This window comes from Falco punctatus (assembly GCF_963210335.1).
Source record: "Falco punctatus genome assembly, chromosome: 6".
Classification (NCBI taxonomy): Eukaryota; Metazoa; Chordata; class Aves; order Falconiformes; family Falconidae; genus Falco; species Falco punctatus.
The window spans coordinates 60,640,116-60,665,102 of record NC_137585.1 but is presented as its reverse complement, the minus strand read 5'-3'; the positions used below and the strand labels follow the sequence as shown (position 1 = coordinate 60,665,102).

The window sequence follows — 24,987 nt, the reverse complement described above, 5'->3', positions numbered from 1 at the left end:
GTACTGGCATAGACATCTCATGGGAAGTAACAAGACCTAATTTGAAGGAATAAAAAACAGCTAATAAGACAACATCAATCCAACATGAAAAGCAATATACTAAGTACTTTTGGTAACTCTGAATTTGTTTTACTCTTTATGCAGCTGAAAGAGCTGAAAAGCACCATACACGGCATGAGGAAAGAATAGAAAAATTAGTTTTGTAAAATTCTCTAGGGACAACACTGTAAATGTCACCATAAAAAGATTTTCAGTCCAACACTTTCCAATTCTCTTGCATTTTCTATGACAACCCCAGGACGGATTAAATTTGACACTCTGTAGGCTTACTATATGTTTGACGTGCTCTGTTTAGGGTCAAAACACTACAGAACTTCCAGTACCTTTTTAGTATGTTCAGGAAGAAAAAAATATCTGAATTATTTCTCTCTGGACCATTAGAGAAAAACTTTATAGTATATTTTGCTACTCAGGACATTATCCTGCTTTTTCTAATGATGAGGGAACTTACAACAGAAATTAAAGAAACAAATGGCATATAAAGAAGCAGAAAGACATTAACTTTTGCTTACATAAACCCTTGAAAGACCGTTATCTTCTAAATAAAGATTATTTGAGGTTTCCTTAATTGATATACTTATGGAATAATTAACACAAGGAAAAGATAGAAATGAATGTGGTATTATTTTCCATTTAAAGGATTGAAAGAGATGATGAAAAAAAAAAACCAAACTGAAGTATCATATCCCTCCTTGAATGCATAGCTGTAGAGAAAATAATAGGCAAGACAAGAAGACTCCATATGACACTGTAGACACACAAATTTTGTTATAATACACAGAGTTTAAAATCCTTATAATCTTCATGGAAAGCATTCATAAGAAATACTAAAGTCTTTTTACCATGTTAGATTTACCCAGCAAACAAGCAAATATTGTGAATTCTCCTGCAAGTTTCATTTATTTAAAGTTTCTGAGATTTGCATATGAAATAATTTATTCCCCAGTACATCTCAGGTTCTCAGACTCCGTGTGTGACATCAAACATGTGCACATAAAGAGAGCCATGAAAATCCTTCTAAAGCTAACTATGCAGAAACTGGATACTGCTGGGGTTCACAGGTTTTAATTTTTATAAACTTGGACCTGTGGAGGCAGTTCAGCTTGCCTGCAAGTACATACATCACTGCCAAGACGAGCATAAAGTGCAAGACATTGCAATAGACCTATCTAAAAGAAAACTAAAGCAGCAGTATTTTATACACATAAAATAAGCATTAAAATATGTTTACAAATTAATAACAGCTGAATTGAGATGTCTTAACAATCCCTTGAAAGATGAAGCCGTTGGCAAGAGGAAAACCAAATGGTGAGTGGAACAGAATTTGGGAGTATTGGTAGTGATTAATTATGAATGTATATCAGTATCATCTACAGAGGATATCAAGTGTTTCCAGCAGCAGACAATTCATGTCAGTGGTCTCTAGCTTCTTTCAAGCTAATAAAATGTCTTAGACATCACCTCCTTGGAAAGGTATCAAATGGCACATGAATACAGAAAACATTTCTCCTTAATTGCAAGTTATGAGAGTAAGGATTATGAAAACACATGAAAGAAACGGGTAATGGGATTCTTGAGGTTTATGAACTAAAAAAAATAAAATGAAAGCAATGAATGAACGGCTAACAAACATGCTATATGTTGCTGATTTGATGGCTGGTGTTCTGACAAATCCTGACACGACATTGCTACATACTGGCATATGTCAAACATATAAACCAGCTTTGACCACTGTTACACTTTTTTTCTGCACATTGCAAACACCCAGGAGTCCACTGTTCCAAGGAAAATTGTCCTATCATTAATTGAGCAGGCTAACAAAATTGAGCACTGCCAAAGGAAATTACCTGAAAATGCATTAAAACGGTGCCTTCAGCTAGGCTAGTTCAGTGCACAACCCAAAGGAAACAAATAGAGAGCAGATTCAAAACGCAGGGTCTCTGGGATGCTCTGAGAGGAGAACTGACAGGTTTGAACTACTTTAACTTCAGTATATTTTAAATTTCCCAGCTCAATTGAAGAAATCAGCAGTATAAAATTGTTATGTCAAAATGCAGGAAAATAATCTGATCAGACTGTAGAGATAAAAATAAATAAATCTGATCAGACTGTAGAGATATATTTTAATTCGTAAAACAATGAAGTATAGAGACTGAATCAAAGAAGGATAAACAAATATGTTTCTACTAAGTTAAAGTGGCTAAATGCAATGCCTTAGCACTGTGCAAACACTGATGTATGACTATGTACAGGAGTTTCCAAAGCACCTGGTTTGAGACCCAGAGCACCTGAGACATATTCTTCAGTCTGGCTGAGCTGAGAGGTGGCCTTATGGGAGGAGAAGGAAGATGGATGCAGTTTCCCACAGGTACTGCCGCAGCACGAGCATGCATAACTGCAGCAGAGCTAGAGATGAAATCCAGAATCCCTGTGCCACATAAAGATTTACCTGGTAATAGGGAGCAAACACATATAATGCTGCTTTGGAGATGCAAACTTACTAGAGTAAATAGTTCTCTCTGCAGCTCAGCTTTCTCTCATGGATATGAAACTCAATAGACATCAGTGGTGGGTCCCTAAGCAATCCTAGATGGTTGCTAACCAATTACATAACCTTGGGAAATCATATCACTCTTCTGTGCTTCTGCCTCCTCTTGTTTGTCTTGTCTGTCTGGAATGGCAGGTTTTAATGTGATTAGAGAGCCATTATCTCTCGATCTGTGTGTGTAATATTACAGTTCCACACTGGAGTTCCCAGCGTTCTCAGCTGAGGCCACTAGGTGCTGCTGTAATATGAGTAATTAAAATAATAACTATTATTAAGGAAATTGCATATATTCTTACCATGGAGTGTTTCAAAAAGCCTGAAAGCCAGAGAAAAACCTTATTCTAAACATACACATTTTTTTTAAAAAAAGTAAGAACCAAAAGACCTCATTTTCCACTTTACTGGTACTCAAAATTTTTCCTTTTACCTTTTGCAGCTTCACAGAAAAAAAAGCTGTAAATTCCTTCCCCCTTTAGAAAGTGCACTGAATAAGTTTAATTTCTTTTTCTACTCCATCTCTATTTTTAAGCCCAGCTTCAGCAGTTTGCTATTATGCAAACTCATCCAAATCATTATACTCCAAAATCCTTGCCAGCTACACAATCCTGCACCTTATTCATGCACTACTTGAATGTGAACAGAAAAACAAACTCCTCAGCATGGGGGAGCATGACTGGAACTGCAAATGATTCAGTAAATGCATGGTGATGTTACTGAGGCTCAGATCTTGTACCTGTCAGTTCCACAGCCTTCTAAGGAGGCTTTATCTTATTAAATGTAGTTGACTAGCCATAAACACAGTAAAAGATTAATAAGACTCCATATGAATCACAGTCACAAAATGCTTCTTGCCTGAGAGTATTCAAATGTCTTTAAGCAGCTGCCAGCTATAACTCAGAGAGCTATATGACTAAAGTGCTATTTCTGAAAGCCTTGGAGTCAGTGCATCTAACTGGACTTTACAGTGGACAATCCAACAGGCTATTTATATTCAAAAATAATTGGCAAGTCTTGTTCATCAAACCAGTTTTCCAGACAGAAAGACTCAACTTAAAAAACTGTTCTTGGATGTACTGCCCTTAAAAATGAAACTAAATTAAATTATCTGGACTATCAGAAGAACAGGTCTGCTAAGGCAGTCTGGATTAACTAGAAGTGATGAAGTTTTGCTGCTGGGTTACCTCAAAACCCAAAGTTATCGAGCACAGAAATGAAGTGACAAACACTAAGCACAGGTAGAAAAAAAAAAGTACCAGGAACATTATAAGAGTTAGGACTTAACTGTAAATGTGGGACAGAATATTCACAGTTTAAATAAATCATTATTTAAAAGCATTTTAGCAAAGTGTAGAGATGCCAATATAGACTAAAAATATATTTTATTCTTACCATTTGAGACTGGCTCCGGGGACAGCCATTGATATCTTCAACCTTTTCATTTGCTAAACAAAAACAGTGAGGAGAAAAGCAGATGTAAACAATGAGATAAAACTTTCCTTTCCACCCACTGGCCAAAAAGAAGGAAAAAAAAAAGACCTAAAAATAATAATTAAAAAAAAAAAAAACAAAACCAAAAAGCAGAAGAAAAGCAGAAAAGACACAGCAATAAAGTGCACAGAGTTTTGTTGACACAGAGCTCCTTCCTAAGTAAAGCTCAGTTGTACAGTAACAACACTCTTGTTAGCAGCAGTTGCTTCCACATGCCAAATCATGCAAAGGGGGAAGTGCGAAGGAGGTCGCTGCTAATTCTTCAGCCCCTGCAAAATAACTGCTGACATGAAATCTTCCACAATTGTCTTTGCAGGGTCAGGATACAGTTTCAAGGCATCCCAGAAAGTATGAGCCACTCCAACTAACAAAATGCACACATGGGAGACATATGGTTTAATGGAGCGTTCATTTCTGACAATTCAAAGTGTGCAAGATACAGTTCTGGCCATTTACAGTATGGTTAAACAGCCACTTCCAAACATGCTCACATAAACATATTTTTTAATTAAGACAAGGACGAATCACACAAATATCAGAGACATATGGACCCAGTCAAATTGTATTATTCAGGGTTCATCTTATTGTTAAATACATTCAACTTGAATTATATATTCCCCCATGCAAGGAGTTAGCCCACAGTGCTTCTCTCAGCCCTGGTCTTACCGATGATCTGGATGATTTCTGCTAGCAGCACTCCATCTGCAATGTCCTGTTGCAAATCCTTGATCAACCGCTTGTGGCCAGATTTTGCTAGGTAGTGGTTAGCCCAGTCAGTGTAAATCTGCAGACCAGAGAGAGAGGGCAAGGGGGGGAGGGGGAAGAGAGAAAAGACAATAAAAATTCTTAAAACAAATGTTGGCTTGCACACCAGAACTATTCTGTATCACATTCCCATTTAAGAAGTCAGCACCAAAGGAAACAATTTTAACGTTGTTTTTTTGCCCCCCCCCCCCCCTTTTTTTTTTTCTTTTTAACAGCCATGCACCTCCCCCTGCCATTCTCTGTTTTATTTTAACTTCAAATGATTCAGGCTGTTTCATGAGGGTTCAAACTTGCTGTGACCAAGCAAAATTCCCCTTATGACTGTAAAGGAAACTTCTGTCGTAAATCAGTCACATCTACCACAGTTCCACCTCCCACCGTGTTTCTACCTCTATGCACAACCCACCACCAACTTTCACGCTCTGGGGCTGCCTAAGAGAAAGTGATAGCAGAGACATGTGCCTGTGTTTTGGTAAGAGATCTTTGGATTGTTGCTGGTCATCCTGCACCTGGTGATTCCTCTGTGACACCTTCTGCAGCAGTCACCATGTCCCGCTGCACTGGGACAGGTCGTTTGTCCCCTCGCCTACAGCTCAGTGTGCTGTAATGTGCACAGAGCAGACTGTGCACCAGATGTACAGTAGTCTCATTGCTGGAACTAGAGTAAGTATATACTCTGGAAATATGTTGCATCCTTTCTCCACCAAAAGACGAGGGGGAGAAGGGTGAGACTGAGCAGCACCAAATACTTAGCAACAGGCAGCACAAAAATGGCAGTTATCAACAAAAGGTTGAAAAGGACCAGCTGAACTACATCCTCCAAAATAAGGGGGGTGGGGGGGGGGGGGGTGGGGCATTGAAAAGAGAGGTTGAAGGCATTTCATAAGGCATATACAGACTCAGAGACAGCATTTGGTAACACTGACAGCATGCACACAAAGGGAACCAGGTTCACTTAGGGTGAGGTAAGGGGAACAGACACCTTCATCTATGTACCAAGGGAAAAGTACACCCCAAGAGGTGCTCACACCATTCTGGGGTGTCCCAGCACACAGACACAGCTTGGACTAGCAGAGCTTGGCATGGTGGTGACACACAGCTGGAGGGTATCTGTGGCCCTTGGCAGCGGGCACTGGTCCCCTTTCGTGGGGTGCCTGTGGCCGCCCTCCTTGCTCCAGAAAAAAGGACTTGTACAGAAACTCCCACAACTGTGGGATGTTACCAGTGAGAGGAAGAATATATGTAAGACAGCATCACTGTGTAAGTAGATGTAATATCTAAGGTTCTTTCTCTGCTGAGAATATTATTTGAAAATGTTGAAACTGCACCCATTCCATAAAAACAATATGAGCTCACTTTATAAACATCCTTTCATTTAACCTCACAGACCCTTGGGAGGAAGGGGTCAGAATCCCACTTTGTCAACAGAAAAAAGAGAGGCCAAAGCCATTAACTACTTGCTTAGTTCACTAAGGAAATCTGTGATAGAGCCAGGGTGGGAAGATGGATGCAATTCCCCGTCCAGACTCTTACCCAGAGAACCAACATCCCCTTTCCACCCAGTAAAAGTATCAGTGCTCAGTCCACATTCACATGCTAAGGACTCCTTTGCTATCTGAGTACCTTTGTCACATATTTTCTCCCTCTTCATTAAAAGAGACAAAAAAACTTGTTTGGTCTACCCTATTTCTTCCCATATTCCTGCAGGTGGATCACCAGCTGGTTTGCCATAGCTTTCTCAACAGCTTTAGAACTTCAGATAACTCTACAGAATTAAACTGTGGAAGCAGATTCAGCTCTCCCAAAGCCAAAGGATGTTGCTGTTAGAGGGGGCCCTAAATTTCCCTGCTGCATCCAGAAGCCTGCATCAGTCACCTGTGTTTTCCCTGAGAAAAGATACCAACTCTTTTTTCGCTGTTACAAGTGAGGGACATGAAAGGCTCCACTAAAATGTTTTTTAAAGCCAACTGTAACTAAGAAAGTGTTTCTTCAGCTCTGTAACAATATATAATGAATGCTTCTGTGGAGACTCTAAAGATTATATGAACACATATTTAGAACAATATGAAATCATGATGATAAAAGACACATACCACACCCATAGCATCATGTATTCCCTGCTACTAATATTTCAACTTCAGTAATTTATCTAAATATTCTCTGAGCTATTACTATAAGCAGAACTATTTTCTGTATTCCAATGAACTGATCCACTGGAACACAGAGAATTTAATACCCACTAATATTATTTTAGGTTAGTTTCACATTACAAATAAAAATACTTTACCAAGCATTTCCTTTTTCACTTGTCACACCCACACATAATCTGGTGTGCCAATCCTAATTTTGACTACAATTTGAACTACCCTCTCACTAAGCAGCCAAGGAAATTTTATTCTAGCAGCTGCTTTGTAAACATCTAGTATTCAAAGAAGGACTTGACCCACCCATACACCCCCTTCTTAATTTTCTTTCATCATTAATTTAAAAGTGACAAGCATAAATAATGTAAACAGTATTTTGTTAAAAAAAGATTTATAATCCACACCATACTGAAATTCTACTAATGGTCAGTATTTTGATAGCTATGCAATGGTAGAAAACCAGCACTGGGAGGAGGCAATGGTAAAAGAGGAGGTTTTTCACTTCAGAAATATCCTTAAAGAAATCATAACAGTGAAGAGTTGTTGACGGAGGCAATATAGCAAACCAACACCCAGTTGGCAGTGGAATGTCACATTTAATTTCCTTTCTGTAGGGATCACCACTTGCTTCTGTTTCCCCCCCCCCCTTCCCCATAGGATGCCCTTCTCATTCATCTCATTCTTCCATCAACCCAACTGCTCAGGAGTCAGTTGTAAAAAATGAAGGGCATGTAGACAGACATATTAAATTGTAAGAATGTACACATGCCACTATATTCTTTTTACATGAGAATTCTCTGATGTAAATATAGAGAAAGAAAGAACCCCTCCTCCACAGTTTTTAAGTATCATTGTAACTATGGACCTCTTAGCGATTTTGTTTAACTCCTCAGGAAAACATAAAGCTCCAATGTGCATCATCATTGATAATACTCAGTTTGAGAAGGATAGAAAAGTCATGCAGATCAGAAGATAAAAAATCAGTAACTTCATGCAACAGACTACTTTTTATGGGTGCTCCCTTTCGCTGGGTGCTGAGCACCTCTAAGGAAGAGCTGTGCATGCTCCCCCTCTTTTCAGAACTAGAAACAGATCATTCCATCTTGCATTAACTGTGCGGTAATATTTCCCAAAAATCCTCTTATCTTAGATTTTTCTATGATGAGGCTGTTTCAGAGAAGAACTCAGACATGAGTGTTAGTTGTTGCAACACTTCCTCCCCTCTCCAGGGCTCGCTCCAGCACCCTGCCTGGCAGCCAGTGTTGGGCCGGGCCACTGGCTTACTCACTTCCCTCCCAGCTTCCGATCCTGCCACCCCACTGGGCAGGCACGTCGGACTGGGGAGAATTTGACTCCAACGCCAGGCTTTGACCACTGGCAACGTGTGGGAGAGGTGCTGCTATCTGCGACGCAGAGGACCACTCTCTGCAGCGCGATAACGGAACAGACTCAATGCTGTGTTTGTGTGGTCCCAGCCTCATTCCGGTGCCGGGTGATTTAACTGCTCGCGACATGAAACAGGATTCAGCAGGGCAATCCGAGCCCGGGCACAGCCTGCTCATGTTAATGACGCTTCGCCCTAGCATTCCTCAACTGCTCGTCATGCTAACCTTCAAAAGAGTAGAGGAAATAAACTCTGATACCCAAATATAGTTATGAACTTCACCTCGATACTTCACACATAGCTGTAAGAAGCACAGTAGAGCTGCTTGGCAGGATCTGTAATGAAACAATACACGTCGTAATGTGGTAGTTTAACAGTGAAAGAAAGGATCTCACAGGTTACTGCCTTTCTTAGAAAATGCTTTAATCATAAACTGTAATTATACATCAGGCAGTGCTCTTTAAGACTAATACATATATAATTAATATATATAATAATTAATACTAAGTGCATCCTCTTTAAAACTAATACAGAAATGTTACCACCCACAATCAGTGCCAAGTGGGAAATGACTGATGGATTTCAGTACAGTCAGCCTAATGCAATAATAATGCACGACACTTTGTTAGTGCCTTCCACTAAATCAGCAAAACATGCTTTCCAGACACAAATGAGATCACACCTACTATTTATTATTTCTGTAGATGTAGTGTAGATGTAGGGAAACTGACGTATAAAGGCTTTCTTGAAGGATTGTTTTTTTTGGGGGGTTGTTGGTTTTTTTTTTTTTGTTTTTTTTTTTTTTTAATGTGGCTCCCTGAAGGGCTAACAGAGCTGGGAATACAACCCAGATATTCTGAGTCGAAATCATTTCTTCTATATGCTTTTTTATTGGGTAGTTTTATAAACAGACTTGGTGGGAAAATCCATATTCCAAGAATCGGGATCCTTCTGCATACTTTTGTTTGCTTGCTGCAGAATATAGAGTTTCAGATCTGAAAATGGTCTTCTGTTGCTATTGAGAAGACAGCTTTCCATACTTAGAGTATGCCTCTGTCACTCCCTTATGTGCCAATGCTGCTGTTTGGGAAGAACAACAGTTGCTGCCAGCTGAGTTATGCCAAGACCTCGTGACAGATTTCCATGCCATTTAGGAGGATAGGTTATATTTGAAAAATATTTCAAAATTTGTCTGCTATATGAAAATTTCCTTCCTAAATATGTGGGAATAAGCAGATAGAACCCAGCTCTCATCACTCGTCCTTTAAATTAGTCTCTATGAGACAACTGTATCCTCATTCACTAGCACAAAATAATTGAAATGCTGTCCCCCAGTGCTCACTCTCATGTTCTCTTCTGTGCACGATACTATCCTAATACTTTTGGGTGTAAGGGAGATTTTTCAAAACTCAACTTTTTTAAGAATTCCATTTCCTAAGAGGAATCTGTAGGCAACAGCAAGATTCCCACAGGTTTTTCTTTCCTCTTGTAGCAAACAAGGGTTGGAGAAATGGAAAGAAAAGTTATCCATCACAAAATATGTTGCTAGAAGTATACCTGGGTTGCAATGCTTCACAGCAATACACAATACCACTTTTTAGCACAGAAGGATTGTCTTTTATTCTATGTGTGGGTTACATCAACACGTTTCATAATCCTTTTCTTTTTTCTTTAAAGATCTGGAATAAGAGGAAAAGAAAATATTACAAGGCCCCAACAACAGGACTTTAAGTCAGCCAAAGTGGAAATATGGCACTGTTAACTTAATTAAAGGGCCATGTGACTACCCAGTGTAACGTATTTACTCTGCTTAAAATGTTGCCATTGGAGACAATTGGTAGCATATAGCACTTAGAGCTTTTCACCCATAGATGCTCATTCAAATCATGCCTATAGAGGAAGAGATTGATGACTTGTTCCTGTTATTCTCCTGTATGCTACAAATGGGCCGTAACGGCTGTATATCTATTTCCTGGGCTGTTTTCCAGTGTGTGGCCTACCCTGGATGCTGAATACCCACCAGAGCCTACACAAGTCCCAGAGCCCCTGATGAAGAGGATTTGCCAAAGAAAAGGGCATGACCACAACTCTATTTCAACGTAGCTATTCTTGGCTAATAAATTGTGGGTAGAAAAACACATGTTGGAGTGTCCCTGAAGCTGTTTGTATTTATAAAGAGAAGCTGGGCAACACATCGACTAATGTTAGAATAGAGCGAGGAAATCAGATTGCAATGAGATGCCTTCTCCTTCCCACTGCCTCTACACCAAGGGAAATTCAACTGGAAGGCAGGATCTGACTGATAAGTATTTTCTTATTGAAGGTTATTTCTCTGGGTTGCAAAAGAATAATTTATTAGTTTCAGTCCTGCACTTAGCAAGGAAAAGGGCTAACTTTGAAAACAATGGTTCACATTTAGACTGTCATAAGAGACAGATCAAGAATCTAATTTATGTCTGGATTTAACTGACTTTAGAAAACACACTGCAATTCATTTGCTATAAATAAAGCTGGGATCTGGGGTGGCACTTTTTGTAACATTAGGCAAATTACATGAGAAGAAAAAATATTTGCACAATTAAAAATATATGTCCAGAAAATGAAACTAGAATGACTTAATTTATAGGCAAGAGGGAAGTCAATGCGTTTCATTTAACAAAATGAAATGAGTATTAAATGACATTCCACAAACCCTGTTTCTGAATCCCACTGAGCAAATGAGAACAATTATGAGTTAAGGAATAAAAACCGTTTAGAAAGATACATACCAATTAACCAAAATGTCAGAATCCCTATAGTACAATTCTATTTTGTAAATAGCAGCATGTATCCATCAACACTACTCAGTGATTTTCAGATAAAAATACAATTAAATAAAACTTCACTAATCCCAGCTAAGAAAATGAATAGAAACAATACTCTTCAACAATCACTGGCAAGATTTAGATGACTTACCCAGCTTTAAGGGGGGTGGTTTATATTTCCAAGTTTCACTTACAGTTTATGATATGATCACCTAAGTAACATTTGTACTGACTTAATGTACTCTCTTTCTTCCTATTTCTTCCCAAATCCCAACTCAGAATTAATAGCATACATGTGTTTGAGGCCAGTATTCACTAATGGCACATGGGCAAGGCTTTTGATGCATCTGTGCCAGACAAAAGCTAACAGTATAAGCCTCTTTGAGTATGTATTTGTGTGTAAGGTTTGCTAAGTAATTTGTGTATTGCCTAGCTAAAAACTTAACTCTTTATAGAATGAAAGGACTCATTCATCCTTTTAAAAGAATCACACCTATTTGCTTTAGTTTAATCGTTGTTTACTGGCTGAGTACAGCTACCCTTCGGTGCTGTGCAATAGCAGTAACGTACCGCAGGAAGGAGCCAGATACTCATCCTGCAGCTGACTAGGACCCAACCAGCCAGCGCCTCTCTGCAGACTTCTGCTGCTGGGCAGCGATACTTGCCAAGGGAGCGACACCACCGCAGTTATTAATATTGGCCTCGAGCTTCCTGAATTAACAGGAGACAGTACTACAGTGCCACACAAAGCAATGCTCCAAAACAGTCAACCTTGAGACTTTCTGTTATAAATACTCCATCTAGTTGCCTGTACAGCTTTGGAATTATTTCTTAGATATATTTTTTTTTTTTAATTTTAAAGTATATTTCAGCATCTGTTTAGTAAAATTGCAATAAAATACAGGACATATTCAATGCAGCTTTTACATAAAACATTGATTAAATCTAGTATCTCAATTTTACTAGAGTGAGGAAGACCAGGATTCTCTGCTGGGTGTGTCACACCTGGAGACATCACTCAGAAAGTGAATCTGTCTTAGCATTTTAGTTCAGATAAGGAGTGTGTTTCTAAAGGCAGTCTCCTGTCACAGTCTCCTGTCACTTGTGCTCTCTCAGAGATCCCCTTCACATGAAATGAAATGGAGAGATATGCTTCAAGAGCACGCTGAATGCACTGCATTCACGAACCAGCATTTAGTCCGTGCAACAAAAGGAGAACTAATCCAAGTAACCCTCCATCCCCAAAATGTGTACCTTAGATTCTGGTTCCTTAGTACCAAACTGGTTTTCCTTACAAAGAAAGCTTTCCTGCTAATGTTGACATACATGTATCCCAGAAGTGATGACGGAGAGGGAGTATGTGATAGACAAAGCTGCTGACTGTCCTGAACGGTGAGACACACTGAGATGCTTCTGTAAGCTGGTGTGATGCTACAGTAGTGACAGATATAAGAGAACATGCTTTGGTCTTCGTAGCACTGATGTGTGAAGAAATTAATTTGGTCAAAAGGACAATGCCAGCATTCTCTAATTTAAATAAACTAACTGAAATATATGAAATTCCCTCTCTCTCCTGTATGTGTACATACACTTCAACATCATCCAAGCCTGCCAAAGCTTGGGCCATGGCTGTCTCTGACAGTTTCTGGCTAAACAGTTCTCCCTTGGAAGAAACAGCTGATATGGGAAGGAGCACCTGTGCCTGTCCAAAGGAAGAATCATAAAAAGAAAGCCATATTTGCACTTTTCTGGGCATCTAGGACAGCAATAGCAATGATGGCCCTCCACCAGAGGCCCCATTCCATTCCCCTGAATGAGACTTCCTATACTTTAAACCTGTATGAATCTTACGTCCCATACATGTCACTGCCAGGATAAGTTTCATGACCAGTCCTGCATTCACTTTAGTAAATAAAACCACAGTAAGTAAAGTCAAGTTTTTAAAAGTAAAGGGAAATATGAACTGAGTTTTGCACAAAGATTTCCTTTGTGGCTCACCAGTGTCACAACACAGAACAGAGAAAAAACTTCAACCGTCTCAGGCCTGACTGGGAATCATGAAGTAATTTGCAGAACAAAAACATCCCTGCTTTGTTGATGCCTATTTTGTTCATGAGCAAGAAGCCACTCTTGGGTATCAACCAGACCATTCCTGGATGGACTGGGCACCTGCTTTAGAAAAGCAGCAGTGGGGCTCCTCACATGAAGTTGAGGAGATTCCACTGTGAAACTACTCCAGATTTTCCATCAGAGCTCATTTTAAGGATTTATAACTTGGACAGATGCATTCTTTCCACACTGTGATTTGCCATTAAAGAACTTGGCCCAAGGAACAAAATAACCCTCTTTTCCAGCACTTCTTTTTAAGTGTGGGAAGGCAAATTTCTCGATCTATGAAGATGCAAAAATATTAAGACATACTTTTGTTCTTTTCTTGTGAGAAAAAAGTGGCAACTAAGATTGCAATGGACTTTAAATACAAAGTCTCCCTCTAGCTTGTACTTTTTGAGGCTTAGAAACTGATTTGAATTGTCTGGTTTCCTCATGTGGAAGAATAGCTTTGCAAATCAAAATAAACAAAATAAACTGTTTACTTTTTGAGCTACACTTTTTATAAAAAGACACTTTAACTCCTGCATGATTTTATCTGGACTTTGATGTTTAAAAGTTGTTTGTCACCAACTCTGATTTTAATATGAATAAATATGTTGCACATGTTCAGCACACCAGTGAGGTGCTAAAGGTAACGCAACATTAATATTAAATAAATAAATTAATGATTTCAGGTGTAAGTGATCTGAGCTCATTAATTTCTGTTAAAACAGGTCTTGGTGGTGAATGCATGAGTGCTAATGGTCACATGTCCACAACCATTTTGCCTTTTGCTACCTAGCTGAAGCTTAGGGAAATTATACTTACACAGATGATAGCCTACACACATACTTCCTCAGTTCAAGCAATGAAAGACAGTGTTACAGGGCTTGAAAGACTAAGTTAAGCTCAGTAAAACAGAATGCCACTTTGGCCACCATTGAAAGCACTGTCCATAATAAAGGCCTGCCCATTCTGATGATGATAATACTTAAATTAACAATCATCCAGAACAATAGATTTTATGTATGAAGTAAATTTTGCCAGTCAGTAATCCTAAATAGCAAAGAGAATATAATAATCTTATCATAGTTTTGAAAACAGAAGGCTTTTCATCCCAAATGAGATTAAATATTATAATCTTCCTCATTGCTTAACAAAAGACCTGCCTCATATACAGCTTTTAAAACACAACCAGATCTGGAAGGATCATACAATGGAAAGAAAAAGATTCTGGATTTGTACTAAAAATGTTCTGAACACTCGTCCTTTCTATTGTAAAAGGGGAATCTGCCTAAACACCTCTAGTGAAGCCTCTGGCTGCACATCACATGAAAAAAGGCAGCATCTCAAGAAGGGAGGTCCTTATGATCTGGGTACTGTCTTCCATCTGTGTTCAATCTGCAGTCTCCCATGCAAATCTGACATATTACCCACCTTTTGTGTTCCACTACACACTTCTATAGGACTACAGTGTTCCTCAAAGTATCAAAAATACATGATTCATCACTCAAAACTTTTCCACCTACAATTTATTTGTGAAAACAATGAAAAATGCCTCTTAGATCAATATTAAAATAGCAACATCACGATCTACTCCTATTGGCACAAAAAAACCCCAGAAAATCAGTCCAGCAACAGTTAAATGCACCACTTCTAATTAAAGAATTTTTTAATACCAAACTAGCACGTTCTTATGCTGAATACTGACATACTGATATGTGAACTTCACGTCTGAATTCCAAAGTAGTTTAGATAATGGATAATTACTAAGATGGATAATGACCTGAAGTTGTCTTACATACAGATAAGCCCTGACAGAAGTGAACATTCAAGTTAGTTATTGAGGCTTTGAGGCAAGTGAGGTTTAAGCTCTGCTCACACACACACGTTTGCCTGAGCATTGAACTCTATCGCTTCAAACGAGCATCCAAACCATGACATCCATATCTCTGTCCTCCTACAAACACAATGCGGGTTTTTTTCCTTCTTAGTGTTATATCACAATAATATGACGTGAATTTTCTGACAGAAATAAATGACTAGACAATGTGGGACCGAACGCTGGAAAACACTTCCAAGTCGTGGGCATACATGCAAACTGAAGGGTTTGTTGTCACTCACTCCAGGCACAGACAAATGCAAATCAAGTGATCTGTTTGGAGTCTACTACATAGCTAGAATAGCAAGAGGCTGATACCTGAAGAAAAGAAAGGAGAGAGCTGTGTGAAAATGGAAGCTCAGCAACTACCTGACATTTTTGTTTTTCTTCCCTCCTATAGCCACCACCTGACATGTAAGTACAAATGATACTATTAGCTCCAGGCGCACGGTGAGGGGTTTTCTTACTTCAAGGCCAAATCCATATCTCTTATGACACAAAACAGTTGGTGCTTTTGTGTTTGAGGTCTGTTCTCTGGGTTCCCATGACTGGCTGTACACAGGGCACCCACCACCCTCTTCCTCAAGGAATTGTTCTCCTCATCTGCAACTCTTCACTTGCTGTCCTGTGTTTCCTTTTAAAATATATATTCTAGTGATACCGTCTCTTGGATAACAGACTAGAAATGAAGGCTAGGGATCGACTAGCTCACTTTAAAGGGCCACTGCCTTCAAATGTAATTAAATCCATATCTTCTACCTCCCACGCAATCAGCCCTTGGGACTAAAGACTTCTGTAAAGGATTAGGAAGGGCATACTCTCATTGCAGCCACACCACTATGAAGAAAATAATTCACGATTTGGGAAGCTGTGAGCAGGAAGCAGAGGATGAAGAAGAAAGGGACTCACTGAAAACACAAACACTGCTGGCTAAAGATTACAGCACTCATTTTGGACAGAGATTGTGCTCCAGCCCTTCCTTCCAAGACCCTTTCTGTATTTTGTCCTACTAATGTACGTGAGGAACAGAAATGGTTATAGTAAAAGTAGCATCCTGTCTCCTCTCAAATGAGTCCCTAAACCAGTAGCTAATCACCTTGTGTCCCATCTCACTATGTGCTCAGTTGTTTTCCTGGACTGTGGTGCAGGATGGCACTAATGGCACCACTAGCTCAGGCAGCTGTCTGAGAAGGCTGGCACTCCAGGAGAGCCCACACAGCTGCTTTAACTGTACGGAAGCAAGTGGACTATTACTCTGGGGGCTTCCATTAACAGCTCTCCATTTTGTCTGCTTCTTCAGAACAAGCAAAACTACTCTTTTTGACCTTTCCCATTACCCTTCTAACTCCCTGATAAAATAAGAAGAAAAATAATTCAATCATGCTAGTTTTGGTTTTGGGTTTGGTGGTTTGGTTTTTTTGTTGTTGTTGGTTTGGGGTTTTTTGGTTTTTTTTGTTTGGTTGGGGTTTTTTGTTGGTGTTTTGGTTTTTTGTTGGTTTGTTGGCTGTTTGCTTTTGGTTGTTGTTGTTGTTTTGTTTTTTTTTTTAAACCAGGAAACAATTATTGCCACTGAATAATAAATACTTTATTCTGGAACACTGGGTTGTTGAGTGTGGGGTTTTTTGCCAGCTCTAATTTTTTGTTACAGTAGGCAGGTGCTTATTTCACCTGCCCTTTAAATAAACTTTGCTGGTAAGGTGCTTGACTCTGTTGAGCCAACGCTGCTTCTGAGTGTTCTCAAAAGTACAATTTCATGTCTGTACAGATCCATAATGTAAAAACCGGGGATGGCTATAGACAGACTATAAGTGCTGCCAAAATAGGCAGCTGCTGAGTGGGAGTTCTGAGGATGAGAATGATGGATATAGGCACCTAAAATGCAAGCAAGGTAGGTCATAGGAACATAAATTCTTTGGAGGAGGAGGGAAGGTCATATTTCATATTTCAGAAATTACTGCAGAAAGGATATCCTTTGTTAAAAGTCCAACCATTTACTACATTATTTAGTGCATAAAATAAGTATGGAACAGAACAGTCCTTAAAACAAGTTTTTCCTTCAATTCTTACAGTTGTTCTTGAAGGCCTCTGAAAATAGAGCACTGCCTTTTTTAGTAGGACTTGAATGTCTCTCATTTCAGATGGAAATGTACTGAGAAATGTTTTGAAGGAACTTCCCGAACACATATAGAACCCAAATACATTTTTATTCCCCTTTTTTATTTTTTCTTCTTCTTAAGAATTTATACATTTGGGAACTACAAGTTAGAGTGGAAAGAGCAGTTTGGAATTTTATCAAACTGATGTACCTCTTACAGTCCCACAGAAAGGCCTCTCAAGCATTGCACCAGGTGGCTTTGTTCTCAGCTTCCCTGGGCACGTTCATGTTACTTCACCATCAGTAATAAAAAGCCATACTTACTTCAATGCTTCATTTTATGTTCCTATCATTATCTTGTTACAGATTATAAATGGTATTGGCATTATCTGCCTTAATAATTATTCCTGAGTCCCAGCAGCAAAACTCGTTTAAGTCTCAAGCTCTGATCTAGAATCTGCTGTACCACTTAAGTTTCATCTATGCCTCTTTGACTGAAAAAGATGTTTCATACATTAAAAAAGAATGAAAGTGGGCAAATGGCTTCTTTAGTGTGTTGTTTTTTAGTCAAACCATCCCAACTAGCCTAAATAGATTTAAGCGAGTCTCTTGCAAAATATGTATCCCTTTGTTGTGTAGATGAATGTACTGTATTTCTTCAACTTCAAATCCACAGAAGTATTTTCTTATAAAGAGTTATTTATCACAGTGCAGAACAGGTGACTTCGGTACATGTCAAACAAACTTGCAGGATTTGGATCCCAAGGAACACTGTAAAATATCTGAAAATATTGTAAAATACATAATCTAGCATATGAATGATAAAGGGTCTTGTATTGTAAGCCATTTAAAAATATTCTATCCTAAAAACAGGTTTTAAAATGTTCGCAATGACACTTGGTGATACAACACAGTACTGTAAATAATTATCTTAAGAACAGTATATTTCAGTTAATTGTGTTAGCATGCTCCAAATTCTGATCACACAACAGCCACAGTGATACAGAGGGCACATGACAATGCTGCATAATCAGCCTTGCAATGATATTCAATCGAAAAACTGTCCACATAGTAAGAAACCCATCTGAATTTGTCTGATGTGAAGCAAAGGTTATTTAAAAATGATAGCATGTACATATAATTACATGTTGTCCACTCTTTGCAAAACAGATGTTTACGAGTTTACTTGTAAGTTACTTAAACTTAAGTTTACATGAGAGGTTCACAGATGCCCTTCAGCAGTCATTAGGCAATTATTAGGCAATGTTTTTTTCTAAAGAGCACAAAACCCCACAACATGTACTTTGCATTTGGATGGATTGTTTTAGCTTGTGCTATGAAAACCTAAGGACACAAGAAGTTGTTCAAGACTTGAGAAAATTTCTGAAGTCCACAGGTAGATAGTAGGTAGGTTATTATTTAATTGTTTTAGCTACATATATTCCAATCATTGAATACATACTATATAAGCAGAGGTCATGACAAATCTAACAACTGAACGAATACCAAGGCCATGTGCACAGAGACTAAAAAAATTAGGGAAGGTGATGTTGGAGCAGAACTTGTAGGGTTGTGCAAGTCCTCTGCTGTGTGCACACCCCTCAGTGCCCTTCATGGGAACATGCAGTTCAAACACCCCAGACTAGTTATGCCTTTCCCAGTTTCTTATGCCATTTATTCAACTGACTGGACCATCTGAATTTGGCACAAGCAAGCCCTTTTTGTGGAAATCTGTCAGAATCTCAGTTTGCAGGGTAACCCAAACACTTCTAAACAAGCATCATGTATTTATTCACTCAAAGTCAGGAGGCAGAACAAAAGCTTAAAGCAACAAACAGTTTTCTTTTTTCCATTGCCTAAGTTTTCAATGTTCCTTGAAAGCATTTGTAAAGTCACTTCAGGCTGTTCTTTATTCCTGGCTGGATGGTGCTGGCTCTTGGCCTCCTGTCACTGTGACTGTGGAGTTTTTAGAGACCTATGCCAGACACAACATGGCCAGGTCCACTCTAAACCTGCCCATGTGCGCTTTGCACGAGAAATAGCCTCTTAAACCCTGAAGCAGTCCATGGGGATTCTGAAACTGCAGGACCTCTGTATTCAACTCTCCTGAGGAAGGTGGATTGGAAGCACTCTGCCCCTTTGAACACCACAGTGGCTTTTGTAAAAAGCCTCAACAACCTTTAAAAATAGTATTTATTATATTTGTGCCCTCCTGTACCTAACAGCTCTTAGTGGTGCTTCTCCTTAACATCATCTTTAAGCTTCAGGATGCCCTTTTGTCTTACTCTCTTCCCTCAGCTTTGGGAAGAATAAATTGCCCTCAGCCTGGACAGAACCAAGATAGAAAATATTTTCTAATAATTACTTCTCCTTGTTTTGCGTGAAAGATTATTTTTGCTATGACTTTGCCTTTGTCACTTAGTTCCTTTAACACATTCAATAAGGTAATCTGAGGGACAAATACTTCTAAAAAAACCATACAGCCATAATTACCTGGAAGCAGATAGAACAACCTATTCACATCAAAAGCAGTAGCTGCACATAAATACAGAAAGCACCTAAGAGATAAGAAAAAAGAAAAGAACTAACAGCACTTCTCATCATACCCTTCTCTGATGAGAAAGTTCAGGAGTTATGACACTGCGGTAAGAACAGAACTTGTATATGGTCTTGCTCTTAAGCCAGAAAAAAAGTGGCTCTCAAAAACTTTGCTGACCTCAAAACATCATCCTGTATTCTGTATAGTAATGTAGGCATACTTACAGTAAGCATTTTTAAACTATTTTTCACAGACCTTAAAAAGCAGTCCACTGGCTCATGTATGATGTGTTGTAAGTATTAATACACAAGGAGGGAGTGTTCCATACGGTACCAAATATTGAGAACTAAGAAAGAAAACAATTAGGAAAGAAGATATACTTTCATCAAAGATCCTTATATCAAAGGTTTCATCACTGTTTTTTTCCCTTGAGATAAGGCTGACATCTCTTACAATGTCTCTCTGAAGATATCTCTAAATTAAGAGATAAGGTATATCTCTAAAAGACAGCTAAGCATAGTTTTGCTTGGAGCAAAGGCAAATGGAAGGCCTCTCAGAGATTCAAATAAGTTTGGCAGAACGACTTTCTTAAAATTGTTTTGGATGCGATGATAGACAAAGAAAAACAAAAAAGAGCGGACTAGAAGAAGCAGAGACAAAACTCAAGAAGAGAAAAACCACTGCAGCAATAAAAAATAAAATAAATTAAAAAATCACAGAATAACTAGAGTGGTATCAATGTGCAGAATAAATAAACATTTCATGTTAAGGTTATGGCTGAAACAATCTCAGGATATGGGCAAGGAGATTGCCCCAGATTATTTGTTGGTTGGTTGTTGTTTTTTTTCCTTTTAAGATAGAAGGGTGTTGTAAGTTCAATGTAAGGCAGAAAATAGCATTTAAAAAATTCTCCTTTTTTTCCTTCTTCTGGGAGTAAGATTTGAAATTTTTACTAGGTGTTCACATCAAAGAGTTACCAATGTACTTCAGCAAAACCATTTACCAGAACACCCACTGTCATCACACCAAGCACAAGCAACATCCTCTTCACTTCCATCAAGAATATCCAACTACAGCATATACTGATGCAAAAAATAAGTAACATCCCTCTCCTCACAAAGGAATTAAAATGCATTCATCTGTTTTCATTTGGATCTTTCACTAAAATTTCTGGGGTTTGGCCTCCTCCTACCTATACCACAAGAAATCAGAAATAGCTTCACTGAAGGCAACATATAAACAGAAGGATTTTTGTATTTAGGGTAAGAACTAGGGCCTGGAGCTAAACCAACCAACCAACCAACCAAATCTCCCTTTGGCACTGCTGCACAAATGGAAGTGTTCATCACAGCTCATTGTAAGCTTATGGTACTAATGAGTATCTGATGCCATGTCTTGTCTGCAGGTACTTAAAAAGCTGAGTTGTTTCTACATTGGATCAACTGCTTTGCTAATGCCATTCAAAACCTTGTGCTGCTCTAATCCTTTTTCGTTTGGAATTAGGTGGTATGACCTACTTTCCCTAACACTGTCACCTTTGCCAGGCATCAAAATCAGTTCAAGGCATGCAGACAAAGCCCAGCATTCCAGAAGCATGCAAAAGCTGGGAAGAGATCTCTCGGGACAGGGGTAGCACTGAGGCCACAGGGTGACTCAGGGGAAGCACTGAGGTACAGGACTTGAGGTGACTAACCATGGTGGGGAAGGAATGTCACCACCCACAGGCACATCATGCGAGTCAGTCAGCCAGAGCTTAATGACTCGGAGGATGAAGGGGAGCAATAGCAGTGGGCGTTTACACAGGAAGGAACCTCTGGAACAGTGGGGAATGGCACGCACTCCCAGCTCAGTCCTCTTGTGCCCTCCCACTGCTCCCATACCTGAGCAGCTCAGATCAACACACCAACTTATTGCAATGGAATATATCAAAGAATACATACTTCGCAAAGCTATGCTTCAATATTTCTGGGTTTTGCATATCTATTTATGCATGTTCCATTTATATATGCATCATAACAAGTTTGTCTGGCATGGAAATAAATGTCTGATCATTTCAAGTCAGTAATATTCAGGTACAAGATAATTTCATCCAAAATGCAGGCATCTAGCCTCAGGTGACATTCTAGGCTTCATCAACAATCCACACCCAGAGAAACACAAAACTATGAAGCAGTTTAACTCATGCAGGAGCCTAATACAGGAAAAATTAATTCATCTCTGAAGGTGCCTTTCAAGAATGACAAAAGCAACCTAGAGGACTAGTTTAAATTAGTTTCCTAATTTTTAGATGACAAATTAGTGAGACTACTCCCATCTGTAGTGCACAGCTATCTTTAAACTCAAACTTTGACTCCAGTTGGCTCTGGAGGCATCTGGCTAAGTATTTGTAAGCGGAATAGGAGGATCTATCGAAAGAAACAGTGCACAGCAGATCCTGCTCCTCATGTTTTTACTGTTCGTGAAAACTGTGTGAATTTATCTGTTGATTTCTACTGGGGCAAGACTGAACGGAGCACATCTGTTATGGACTGAATTGTTCCTGCAGAGGGACAGCAGGAATTTGCAAAGCAGGAGCTTGTAGAGAAGCAGCTATTCCAGGAAGGGCACACCGATTCCTTAAACATCCATATCTCACTGTCTTCTTTCTGTTTTTCTAGCTGCACAAAAAAAATCAAAAAGCATCTTAGGCCTGGCACATACATTGATATAAACAAGCTGGTCACACATTCAAATAAGTATATGCATATTTAGCAGGAACTGTAGGCTAGGAATAAAAATACAGGAAGAGTTGTTGAGAATAGGATTTCACAATGTGGCAAGACCTCTGTTTGGGGGCTTATCCCACTGAAGGAGGTGATATGGAGATTAACAAAGTAAGAATGCATACACATCTAGCTAGATGCCTAATAATTCGATGCTTAAGTAATCCTTTCCTTCCCACATGGCAGTAGCTCCTTGTTATTCCACCACCCTAGCACTGTGGCCTCAAGTACGTTGCTGCTAACATCTTTCTTGCCAGCTACCTAACCCCATTAGGTATTACTGTATCTTACCAGAAAGGCAAGAAAACAAAGATGCAATGCACGCACTCATCTATGCTGAATATCTGAAAGTTCTCAGTTTGCCTATGTGTCAATTCAGCTCTTTTGTTAATGTTTTTCTTCTTTTACGATTAACAAAGGCACTGGAATAGAATTTAAATACATCTTTATCATGCAATTTGACTCCAATACTTAAAATTATTTAAATATTGAGGATAAAAACCCTTACCATTTTGAAGATATTAAAACATCTTATTCATAATAAGGAACAATTAGGTGGTTTTCCATTATCTAGGTCCCATTCTACAGTTTAAAATATGTCTTTATACCATAGCTTTATGGAAACTAAAACATCCTATTCAAGTTTCCAGATTTCACTGCAAAGGCCTAGTTTGCCATTTCTATCTTAGGTTTTTTGGCAACTCTAAAAAAAAGGTTTTTTTTTGCTTTCAGTTCTAGACAAACACAACCAAGCTATTCCTTTTCTCTATATATATTATTATAGGCATGCATTAAACTTAGACCGCTTTTTGGGAAACACTGAGATTAAATATTACAGACAAAACACCACCACATTGCAGCAAAAGTCAAATAGCACACTGTCAACAGCGTTAACCTGATAGAGCACAGAAATGCAGTCAACTGCTATCAAGATCAGTTTATTCCATCTATGGAAATAAAAAACTAAATATGAGAAATAAAGTAATAGCAGTAAAATACTCTAGAGCTATTCATCCTTTCAATATAAAAATATAAAAATGTCAAGCAGTATTAATACATATATATGTCATACACGGAGCACATACAGATGAACACAATAAATTGCTTTCATTCTCCTCTGATCCTGAGCCAGCTCTGTATCAGTCCAATATTTTGGTGTAAATTAATGTAGCCTTAAAACTGCTTCACCTTGTGCCAACTGTTTAAAGCATCCTGTAGTTCTCACAAATGATGGGACTGCAAGCAATCCCATTACACCGAATCTACCTCGTCTACCAGCAGGCATGGTTCTCCATGGTCAACAGCCTCCCCAGGGCCCCCACCGAGTCATAACCATCTTATCTGGTGCTAGTGTTGCTCTGGGTCCCACCAAGTCTGACCTATCATTACCCATCTGATTATACAATAACGCAAACTTCAGAGTCTGGCACTGGGGGAACATATTCAGGGAAAGGGTCATACTCTGATGTAGTGCTTTCAGCTCCATTTAAACAGTAAATACATACTTAACTAAAGTTGCTGGTAAGCTTTATTTCAATGTAAATCCTTGATGAGAGAAAAGGAAGGAAATTATCAGTGCAATTAGCTGTGGTCCATTCAAATATCAATGCCAACTTTTTGAGGAAATCAATAATTTACTGAAATAAATGTTCCCAGCCTGGTTTCCTAGGACATTTGTTTCCAGGCACGCATTTTATTTACACAAGGGAAAACTACGAGCATATAAAAATTAGTACCTTTGTAGACAAACAGGAACTGTAGGGTTCTTGCTGTGTGTTTGTTTGTCACGCTGTGTACAAGGAAACTGTGTACAATCTGTGGTGCTTCTTGAAGGAGTCACTCAAATGCCTAAATGAGTGTGAAAACTGGAAGGAGTATGATAAAAGTATATTAAATAGCACCTTAGATTATTATGGGAGTGGTGCATTTTCTTGGCTTGAACTTTTGGCAGAAAGAAACTGGAAAGGTTTATTTGGTAAAATCTGGACCCCGTATACATTTTCAATTGCAGAGTGTTTCACATGGGGTAAGAACTACATCAGATTGCTCACAGCCAAGGAGAAGTACGCTATGTCGATATCCACTTACACTGACAACTGAAGTGTTTCAGATTGCGGGAAAGAATGGTACTATTATCCCAAGACATACCAAAGAGGTAACCTACTGACATAAGCCAACTTCTGTTGACGTGCAGCTGTAACCCTTTTCCTACTCTCAATTTCCTTTTCAAAACAGTGGCATCCTCTGTACAGCAACAATTTCACTTGCTGCTGGACTCTTGTTCTCCTGAATGTCTCCACGCTCCCATTCACTATTGCTTCAAGAGCAATTTTGGTCAAGTCATTTTGTACTTCAAAGCCACAGATGGTTACAAAACACTATTAACTCTAATGAGACCCTTTCAAGAGAAGCTTTCTGTAAACAA

At 38.9% G+C, this 24,987-nt stretch overlaps 1 protein-coding gene across 10 annotated transcripts in view; it reads right to left on the bottom strand.

Annotated features, from left to right (window-relative positions):
• Positions 1 to 24,987, bottom strand: part of NAV3 (neuron navigator 3) — a 494,512-nt gene that overhangs the window by 267,985 nt on the left and 201,540 nt on the right. For all 10 annotated transcript variants that reach the window (XR_013928956.1, XM_080392484.1, XM_080392485.1 and 7 more), the window contains exons 2-3: positions 4,763 to 4,880; positions 3,998 to 4,050 (exon numbers count right to left, since the gene is read on the bottom strand). Coding sequence is in view for 9 of the 10 variants with exons in the window: in XM_080392484.1 (XP_080248610.1) it covers positions 3,998 to 4,050; positions 4,763 to 4,880 (171 nt within the window). In the remaining variant the exon portion in view is untranslated. The remainder of the gene's footprint in view (positions 1 to 3,997; positions 4,051 to 4,762; positions 4,881 to 24,987) is intronic.